Source organism: Lactuca virosa, chromosome 4 (genome assembly GCF_052849685.1).
Source record: "Lactuca virosa cultivar CGN04683 chromosome 4, Lactuca_virosa_CGN04683_v6, whole genome shotgun sequence".
Lineage (NCBI taxonomy): Eukaryota > Viridiplantae > Streptophyta > Magnoliopsida > Asterales > Asteraceae > Lactuca > Lactuca virosa.
The window spans coordinates 102,198,740-102,210,191 of record NC_136429.1 but is presented as its reverse complement, the minus strand read 5'-3'; the positions used below and the strand labels follow the sequence as shown (position 1 = coordinate 102,210,191).

At 37.1% G+C, this 11,452-nt stretch overlaps 1 protein-coding gene across 1 annotated transcript; it reads right to left on the bottom strand.

Moving 5' to 3' along the window:
* Positions 1–2,250: 2,250 nt before the first annotated feature.
* Positions 2,251–2,877, bottom strand: LOC145104843 (uncharacterized). Its single transcript, XM_079042011.1, has one exon. It carries the CDS (start codon positions 2,875–2,877, stop codon positions 2,251–2,253), a length of 627 nt encoding a protein of 208 aa, XP_078898137.1.
* Positions 2,878–11,452: the final 8,575 nt, after the last annotated feature.

Sequence of the window (11,452 nt, the reverse complement as noted above, 5' to 3'; positions counted from 1 at the left end):
ATCAATGAGGCTTCTCACATTTGTGAATGATTTATCGCCTATACCGCACCAGCCGAATATCCATTCTTGTATCTCCTTGGCATAATCACATTTGACTAGCACATGATCAATTGATTCATTCTCCTTGTTGCACATTTGACATAGAGTGTTCGGAATATTGACTCCCCTTAGTGTTAAGGTATCTGCCACTAGTATTCTTCCTAAAGCAGCCCTCCATATGACGCATATTACCTTAAGAGGGATAGTCTTTGACCACCAAATAGGTTGGCCACTGTAAGAACTCCGTTTGGATTCAATTAACTTTCTCAACAGTTTGACTGTGTATTCCCCAGTGGAGCTTAGCCTGAAACGGAACCCAAAGTCGGATGCCCCCGCCACTGTCAAAGAACCAATATCCATGTGCATTTGAAGCAGCTCATTTGACTCGGCAGTCCCTGTTGGTTCGTGTCTCCACATCCATGAAAAACCATTGGTCGAGAGTCTATCTACCAGTGAACAACATTTTTTCGTTTCAATTGCATACAAACTGGGATATTTTTTTTGAAAAGGAGTAGTACCACACCACAAATCCTTCCAAAACAGAATTTTTACTCTCGATCCCGGAGTAAGAGAGAAGAGTTCATTCTTAACGATGCCAAAATCTTCAATGGAGCTTATTGCTTTTGAAATGTTGCACCACACCCCGTTGGTAGATTTCCTTGCTAGATAAGTTGCCGGTTTTTTTCTCAGATTATGGATGCTCGATATTACCTTAGTCCATAGGCTTTCATATTCGTTCATGAATCTCCACCACCATTTAACTAAAAGAGCTATATTTTGGACGTGTAACGATCCAACGCCAAGCCCACCTTCCGATATTGGTGTTGTGACTTTCGACCAATCCACCCAGTGTATCTTTTTTATGAGGCCGTCGCCACCCCAAAGAAATTGTCTCCTAAGTCTGTCCAAGTGGTCAATAATTCCTTGCGGGTCTTTAAACAAGGACATATAGTATGTGGGAAGGCTGTCTAGAACTAATTTGATGAGTGTAATGCGTCAGCCGAAAGATAGGGATTTAGCCTTACAACTTGATAGCCTGGATGAAAACTTGTCAATAATTGGTTTCCAATTCTTCTTGAGTGCCATGTTTGCTCCAACCGGAACTCCCAAGTAGGTGAACGGAAACGCACCTTGTAAGCATCCCAGAACCTGAGCCATCTCCGATAATTCTGAGTTTGAGACTCCGACCCCAAATACACGTGATTTGAAGAAATTTACTTTCAATCCAAACGAGACTTGAAAACACTTAAGGATGCAGGACAGATTCTGAATACTAAAGCGATCCCATTCCCCAGAAAATATCGCATCATCCGCGTAGAACAGATGTGAGATCAAAGGCCCATCTCTTGGAATCTTGACACCATAGAATATTGATTTTTCACAAGCCGATTTGAGGTCAATATGAAGTCCTTCCATGGCTAGGATGAAAAGAAATGGTGATAGCGGATCACCCTGACGCACTCCGCGGGTTATCGGAAATTCGTCTGTGGGTGTGCCATTTACAAGGACCGATGCTCTTGAAGAGGATAAGCAGGACATGATCCACTTTCGCCATTTTTCGCCGAAGCCCATCTGAACCATTATTGAGTCCAAGTATCCCCAATTTATCGAGTCGAAAGCCTTTTCAAAGTCGACCTTGAAGAGAAAGATTTTCTTTTTCTGTTGTCTGGCCCATGAAACCATCTCATTCATTACTAAAGGGCCATCAAGAATGAACCTTCCATGAATGTATGCCGATTGGACCTCATCAACTACCGTCCCAATCACTTATTTTAGCATGTTAGCTAGTATCTTTGCCACAACCTTGTACATACATCCAATTAGACAAATTGGCCTATAGTCCCCGAGTGTTTGTGGGTCCGATTTTTTTGGAATAAGAGTGATGCTTGAGGAGTTGCAGCCTGGTGCGAGCGAACCTGTATTTTCGAAGTATTGCACAAAATGGATAACATCACCATTAATTGTCTCCCAATTTGATTTTAGAATCTTAAAGGTATAGCCATCTGGACCAGGTGATTTCTCTCCACCACAGTCCCATATAGCTGCTTTTATTTCTTGCACCGAGAAAGTAGATTCAAGAAATGAAGATTGATCAGTGGAGAGCTTTTTGAAATTGTTGTTAATAAATTTGGGTCTACAAGGCCAGGCTTCATGAAATTTATGCGAAAAGAACTTAAACACCTCAAGCTTCATTGCATGGGGATCGCAATTCTAAACACCATTAATATTGAGACCATGTATTCTATTTTTCCAGCTTTTGTGTTTTAAAGTGCCAGGAAAAAATCGAGTATTCTCATCCCCGTCTTTTATCCACTTCACTTTAGCCTTTTGTTGTAGGTCTAGTTTTTCACATCTCTCCAACTCCATTAGCTTGTGCTTATATTCCCACCTAGATATCCTTTCAACATCCGTAAGAACTCGTGTTTCAGCCATCTTGTCTAATTTCTCAAGGTTAAGCTTGAGTTGGTTCAGAGTAGCGTGTTTTGATCCGGACTCTGATCCGATCCAGTCTCTGAAGATATTTTGCACAAATTTAAGTTTATCCGCCAAGTATCTATCCGGGGTACCAAAGCCATGAAAGGAATTCCAGGAGTTGGTAAACAACACGTTGAAGTCCTCTCTAAGCAGCCACGAGTCAAAAAAGCAGAAAGGGGGAGGCCTGAAATCAGTATTTGAAGGTTTTAAGATAAGTGGAGAGTGATCAGAATGCTCTCTAGCAAGGGCAGTCACAAAAGAGAGTGGTTGAAAGTTGATGAAATTGGAGCAAACTAGTACCCGGTCAATCTTACTTAGTTTATGCCCGTCGTCTCTGAGGTAAGTAAATTTCATTCCACCCATATTGAATTCATGGAGGTCGGCATCTACGATGAATCGATTAAAATCCGCAATAGTGAGTTTGTAAAATACCGAATTGAGCCTTTCATGTTCATATCTGACGGCATTGAAGTCACCGATGAATATTCATCTACCTGAATTCCCGTTTTTTAATGATGTAAGTGTTGGATAAGGTGTCTAAGTCCATAACTTATTTGGTATATACTTGACCCGACCCGGCATGGTCCATTTGGGTTGCACTTCACCCAAACTCTTTATGGATAATTTTTTGAGAATTGTATACTTACGATTTATTAATATATTATAAGTTATAATATATTAATATAAAGTCATGTTATTTAATTAGTTTTAATCTTGAATTAATTATGAATTGATTTGGTGATTAAAAGGAATACTAATTAAATCATGGGCTATTATATTTATATGGTGTGGGCTAATGCTCATTTGTTAATGGGCTAAGCTTATATGGAAGTCCATGGATGATCCGTGGAGCTTTTAACCCATGGATCCTTGGAAGAGGAAAAGACATGGGTTATTAGGGTTTCACACTAACCATGCACACTATATAAACAAGCTTATGTTGCATGAAAAACACCCTAGTGTGTGTGTAATAGTGGTGGCTGAAATCTAAGAGTTAGTATACTCTCTCATACATTTTCCAAGTTTGTGGTGATTTGTGATTTCCATTTGAGGCATTCACATTATTGGTGCTTGGCTCTCAAACTCCAAGGAATCAACAATCAACAAAAGGTATGTAATTCATCTAGTTCTTTTATGTTTAAAAGTACCCCATGCCATGCTAGATAGGTTATAAACCTTGGAAAATAATATTTTGCATGTACCTTAGACAAACATAGATCCAAGGTTTATTAGGGTTGCATGTACACTTAGGAAGTGTTAGAATGCTCAAAACCCAACAGTGGTATCAGAGCCTAGGCTTGTTTGTTTGATACTTGATGCAAAATAGTGATAAAAGTCGATTTTTTGCTGTCTGACTGATGAACTCGCCGAGTCCATGGAGGGACTCGCCGAGTTCATGTGTAAACTCATCCTACTCGCCGAGTAGGTTCGTGCACTCGGCGAGTAGGAGCCTCAGAATGCAGATTTTCGACTTTTGCTGCTGGAAATGGACTAGAAACATTACCCTAAACTGTTTTGGTGTTTTAAAACTTGTTTTAGTTGGTGTAATGGTTGTTCTAATCCATTTACAATAGCTTATATCAAAATTTCATGCTTTGTATGTGTTCATATAATTCTTGAAACTTTGATGATCATGTTCATGTTCTTATGAATTTAGAAGATGATAGGAATTATTTGCTAAATTGTTTAGGATTAATTCTTGATCATTTATGTGTTTTAATGGAGTCCATAATTTGTCCTCAAGTTATGGATATCCAAAGGTCACTTCTTTTAAACACACATTTAAACACATAAGTTACATAAAAAATGAAGAGTCTTCATTTTTATGAACATTTAATTCATAAGTTATGAAATGAAAAGTTTTGGATAGTTACAAAACTTGCCCTCAAGTTTTGGAATTTGTAAAGTTTCACACACTTTAATAAACTTTAATTCCAACCCTTAGAGTTTTAATAGTTAAAATTCAACACTTATACTATTTATAACATTAATGGTTAATTATTATATATATGTATAAGAATAAGTCGTTCTACCGTTAGTAGGCCTCATTCACGAAGCCGGTCTATAAGGGGGGTATAAGGTTGTTGCCTATAAAATGGCAGCTTAATGGGTGTCCACTCTCACCCACCGCTTCCTTGATCGGTGGAGGGTCGTTAGCCGAACGGGTAGGACAATGACTTTAAATCCTCATTAAAAGTATAATGATTATTATAAAGTAACTAAATATTTTAATTCCCAATCTTAGTTACTTTAGGAAAAATGTGAACTTGGTGCTAGTCCATGGAATTCACACTTTGTACCTTACCAAGTCGTTGGTGGAGCGTGTGTGGTTAACCGGCACACTAACTTGGACTAGTAAGGATCACGAAGGGTGACTTAATGTTTATCATAGATCGGTGGAGCGTGTGTGGTTAACCGGCACATCGATTAGGTGATAATATTAAGGGTACCTAGTGAGTTTGCATGGTTATTCACACCTTGTTTTGTGATCCTCGGCATCCCAGTCACAAAACTTGAGAGGGCACAATCGAGATTGAAACATGCCATTGAAAAGTTCAATGAATCTCAAAAGATCTAGGAGTTTCAAATCCAATTAAAACCTAATAAATTATTTCATTTTTCATGGTGGAAATTGGTGAATCGTCATTCGCCTACCTTCAAATATTTTATAGCTTGGATTACGGCATCCCTCTTCCAAGTTATAAAATATTGTGTTGGGTCCTAGCCTTAATATTTCATATTGGGTGTTATATTAAGGACTTGAATCAACTAACTTGATTTTCTCCCATTATAGATGTCTGGTTCAGACAACTATGATCTTCCCAAATTGCTTGGAACAAGCTTTCCTCTTGAAGATCATGTCCCTCAACATCATGCTTCACTCCCTCCACCTCCTCCATTTATTCTCCCTGACCCACAAGCCCGAAGACTTGAAAGGTTCAAGGTCACTCAAGCTCTACTAGAAACGAAACATAAAGATGGAAGACCTGTGTGCACTCATGTCTTAGGAATGAAGTCACACATTGACAGGTTGAGAATGTTGGGTGCTGTTATTTCAAGGAAGTTCGCTGTTGACTGGGTTCTTCAGTCACTTCCTGAGTCGTATGGTGAGTTTATTAAAGACTACCATATGACAGATCCTGACATAACCCTAATAGATCTTTCTTATTTGCTTGTTGTTGTTGAATCAGCAATGATTTGGCGCAATGGTCAAGCAAATATTGATGGAAGGTCTAATTCTCAAACTTCCATGGACATGGACAATGGTAACATTGGAAGTCCAGAAAAGCTTTCTCGTCCCAATGGAAAGGGATCGGCCTTGGTCAACCCGGTTGACCAAAAGGTAAAGGGAAAGGCTAAGTCTGTGATTGTCTCGTGTACCATTCCCAAAGAGTCTATATGTTTTTACTGTCATGAGAAGGGACATTGGAAGCGAAGCTGCCCTGAATACCTGAAATATTTGAAGGCAAGTAGAGACAAAATGTTTGACTCGGCTTCAGGTAAGTCCACTATCTAACTTTGTTAAAGTTCCTAATTGTTGATTCTTATTACATGATGTGACTAGGTTGCATCTTGATGTTTAGCAGGATCGAGCAAAAGGAAGGTTAAAAGAAGAGTGTGCTGAATCTGATCACGAAGATGGATTTCTATCGCATGGTTCGAGGATCGGATTTTTGAGCTACTACTTAAAAGTTGTGATAGATTGCTAGGAAATATGTAATAGCATAGTTTTCATTTGAAGATGCATTGTAAGGAATATTTTTCCGCATTTTATAAAGAAATAAAAGTTTTGTTTAGTTTATTTTATATTATATCCCCTTACAATGGCATTTATGGAAAATTGATGTTTGTATGTTTCTAGCAATATTGGAAATATGAGTTTGATTCTCTCATATATGGTAGTGTCTGAATTTACCAAATGAGGAAAGGTTCTCATCACCCAAGCTTCAGTTAGACAGAAACTTGGAATCATACAAGTTGTATTGTATGATGAATGAGAATTTTCATCTTTGTAAAATTGAGACTAATTCATTGATCACATGCATATGTGAGTCAATTGAAGGACTAAGGAATTAGGCACACTGGGTGTGTGCTGGTCAAGGTCCACCACAAAGATCAATTCGTCATGATTTACTAAAGATTAGTAAATATGGTTATACTTATAAGGTTAAGTATAATTCTGTAACATTGGAAAAGTTTCAATGTATGGCAGAACGGATGAGAAGAATCAAATTTGGCAGAAAGATAAAAGTTTCTCAAATCTGAAAAGATGGGAGAGTACTTTAGTATCATGTTTTTATGATCATCTTAATGATTATGAAACCATATCACAAATTCATACTCTAAGGACATCTTAGTGCATTGTTATGACTAAGATGAGGGGTCATGAATTGTTGGAATGGTTAAAATCAAAAAGATGGATCATACATGTTTTTATGATCATCTTAATGATTATGAAACCATATCACAAATTCATACTCTAAGGACATCTTAGTGCATTGTTATGACTAAGATGAGGGGTCATGAATTGTTGGAATGGTTAAAATCAAGAAGATGGATCATACTTCGTTCCAAAACAACTCTTAGAGTCATAATCCAAGATTGTAACATTGAGTGACATAAAGTAAGGTTTAAAACACTTATCAAATGTAGTGTAAAATGTTTTCTACTCCTGTACATTTGAAATTGGTAAGTTGTGATGTCTTGGATAAGACAAAGACCAACTAAGACCAATTGTGTGAAGTGTTTATCTTGATAAGAATCTGCACTATCCCTTGAATATTTGTTTTGTCAAGGAATGGTTCTTGACTAGGGAAACTTATATGTCAAGAGGACAGTGGGAGTCTTAAAGATCCTGAATGGATTTCAAGATTTAATCAAGAGTAAAACCTGAGTTTTATCACTAGCACACGACTTAAGGTTTGCAACCTATTAAGTTGACATAATTCTTGTTTCTGTGTATGTTCCTATTAAGTTGACTATGCATATGAGTTTTGTTAGTTCTAAACTGTGTGCATAACAGCTTGGAAGCATTGGTGGGCCTTGTGCTACCAGGTGACAAGAAATTAAGATTGAACAAGTTCAATCCATGTAAGGCTAATTTGTCACTAACCTTGTCTTGTGATTATGGTTTTGACAAATTCACATGGATAGAAACTCATACACTATAAAATCTAAGTGTCATAAGGTTTCTCTCCGATTCATGAAAATGATGGTGAGGAAATGCTTTCATTAAGAAGATTTTAAGTAGATAGCAATTGTGATGTTTGCATTCTCAAAGTCGTTAGTGGAGCGTGTGTGGTTAACCGGCACACTAACATGGACTTGTGAGAAATGACAAAGGTCTAAACAATTAAGACTATGATTACGGCATCCCTTTTCATAGTTCTGGAAATTGTTTAGACACACATGTGAGCTATCTAAGAAAGGGTGTACGAATCTAAATTTCAGAAGTCCAGCTGATTTCTGGAAATATGTCAGAGCTAGTGGGAGCATAAGTGTTATGCTGATAATCATCATGTTAGTGGGAGCATGATTATTATGTTTAGTGTTGCAAGTTAGCAATGTTAATTATAGAAAACCAAAAGTTTCAATTCGTAAAGTTGTAGGGGTTGAAAAGTTGTTTTGCTATAATTAAGGGAGAGGAAATTATACTTCATTTCAATTCTAAAAGCTTAGATTGAGTTTTTAATCATCTTTAGTCAAGGATATATATATATGTATTTTATGTTGGAATGGTTCAACTTAAAGAAATTCTATATATATTGCGTTATCAAAATTCGATTATGATCACGACATCCCTCTTCATAGTCGATTTTTGAAAACATGGAAAATAAAAAAATATATTGTAGCAAAAGACTGATCCAGTATCAGGTCTTTATGTGAGACATCGTGAATCGTGTCCCATATGCTTTGGGTATAGGATCGGTCACATGTGCTATAATATTTATCCTTTCTAAATTTTCCAAATGCTCAGAGCATTAAGAAGGGAAAAGTCTAGAATTGGATAAGACTAAAATGATTAAGCAATTGTCGAGGACTATCTAAGGCTCACCAAAGATTGGTTGCTCAGGGACAGTTGGAAGTATAGTGTTAAATTTTGGAAGGACCATATGGATATATTCTGAAAAGAGGTAGCTCTTGTTCAGATATGATAATCAAAATAGGAATATGGAAATTTTCCATATTGGGAGTTGGATATTAAGAATCTATGAGAAAGTTAGAAACTTTTATGCAAGAAGGATGTTCAAAGCAATGTACTTTGAATATGAGAGTTCGTTTCCATAGAGTTGATCTCCTTTGGAATCCTCTGTAATGACTGATGACAAGGTTTTGGTGACCTTGTGCATAACCATTACGAGAGGATCAGTGTATATAAGTTTAAAATCTAACAGTTTTTTTTTGGTAAATGGTAGGAATTAGGAATTTTTACATTTACAATAAGGATTTGGGATTGTGAAATGAGCATCATTGGAATCATGTTCAAATGATCTATTTCACAAAGTAAAGATCATACACAAACATAGTGTGCATACTTGGAGTATGGCATAACTATTGTTTAGAAAAACAAAGTGTACATGCTAGGAGCATGGGACAACTGTTGTTTTTATTCAAGTATTAAGTTGATTATTTGGAACATTATACAATGAATAATGTGTAATCAATATGGTGATAAATAAAAGGTGGTTTTATTTATATTCAAAAGGGTTCTGAGACCATATTGGATTCGATTATTATTGTGTTTCACTTTGCATGTTTTGACTTCCAGAATAGCTAGGTTATTCTTTCCGAATGACTAAGTTATTTAAACACTCCACAGTCATTCATATGTTGGAAATAGGTATGAATTAAGACTGTCATGAATCAAGTTTGTAGATGGCTAAATGTGTTTAGTCATAGAAATGGTTGCTACAACATTCATGAGTGCTCATAAGTTATGAGTATTGGAATTAACCCACGCTCACTTGTATCACTTCATGGAATTTATCTCGAGTGATCGTGAGACGATAATATCATATAAGTCTTCAAACCTAGAGATATGAGTTGTTACCTATGAATTGGTTGTGCATTGATTGCACGTAAACGCATCAGTAACTTGATGTTATAAAACGTGCCTTTGTGTACAATTCAACAAGTAGTAGAACAAGCATATGAGTCGAAGTTTATCTGTTCCTTCTAGAAATAGAAGCGATATCTGGGCCCCTCGATGATTTTGTTTTGACCTATGTACCGGGACCCGGTCAGAACCTAATTGATGTGTTCAATTTAGTTCTTTGTCAAACAAATCGGAAATCGGGAAACAAACTGTTGGACAATAAGTACGACGTTGTTCCATGTATTTGTCCGGCTGATATCATGAGAACAGAGGATTATATGATCACTTATCTAAAATGGCGCTTCATAGTTCAACAGAGTTTTCGAGAGCTACGATTGCTGGTTGGTTCCTGAAGTAACATACGCAAATACAGTTATTAGACTTATCCAAGTGGGAGACTGTTGGATAAGGTGTCTAAGTCCATAACTTATTTGGTATATACTTGACCCGACCCGGCATGGTCCATTTGGGTTGCACTTCACCCAAACTGTTTATGGATAATTTTATGAGAATTGTATACTTACGATTTATTAATATATTATAAGTTATAATATATTAATATAAAGTCATGTTATTTAATTAGTTTTAATCTTGAATTAATTATGAATTGATTTAGTGATTAAAAGGAATACTAATTAAATCATGGGCTATTATATTTATATGGTGTGGGCTAATGCTCATTTGTTAATGGGCTAAGCTTATATGGAAGTCCATGGATGATCCATGGAGCTTTTAACCCATGGATCCTTGGAAGAGGAAAAGACATGGGTTATTAGGGTTTCACCCTAACCATGCACACTATATAAACAAGCTTATGTTGCATGAAAAACACCCTAGTGTGTGTGTAATAGTGGTGGCCGAAATCTAAGAGTTAGTATACTCTCTCATACATTTTCCAAGTTTGTGGTGATTTGTGATTTCCATTTGAGGCATTCACATTATTGGTGCTTGGCTCTCAAACTCCAAGGAATCAACAATCAACAAAAGGTATGTAATTCATCTAGTTCTTTTATGTTTAAAAGTACCCCATGCCATGCTAGATAGGTTATAAACCTTGGAAAATAATATATTGCATGTACCTTAGACAAACATAGATCCAAGGTTTATTAGGGTTGCATGTACACTTAGGAAGTGTTAGAATGCTCAAAACCCAACAGTAAGTTCAGCCCAAAGTGTTCGTTTGTCTGTGACAGCTTGAGGGTCATAGACACTCACAAATGTTGTTATACCTGGTACTCCCTTCCAATGTCCCGATACTGCTATATAGTGCCTCGAAGTGATAATGTTGATTTTTGAGAAGATAGTCGTGTCCCATAAACAACATAAACCACCCGACCTACCTGTTGGATTAACTGCTACATAATCAAAATCGGTTGCACCCCAACATCCTACAAAGTCAATTTGGTTGAATTCTGCAACTCTTGTCTCTTGAATACCAATGAAGTCAATCTTGTGAACATGTTTTAGTTTTCTGATCCAATCTACCTTGTGGGATTCACCCACCCCCCTTATATTTAGGCTTAGGGAATTCATTGGAGACCAGATGTAGCCCCGTCAACTCCAACCATGTTGGGAGCATTCCCATCCAACATTCCAATGCAATCTTCGTTGATCTGAAATCCGACATCATTCCCAATCTTAATTAAACTGACGATCTTCGTTGAGGAAGAACATTCACCGACATCCGAGTGTGAAGGGTTAGCAATGGAGATGTTTAGGTCAAAGGTGGGAGTTTTATTGGGAATTAATGATGGAATCGGGACAGAAGAAGCATTTGGAGGGGCTTCAAATTCTGGAAATAGACTGCGAGCAGGAAGAGAGCTAAATAACTCACCACGATCA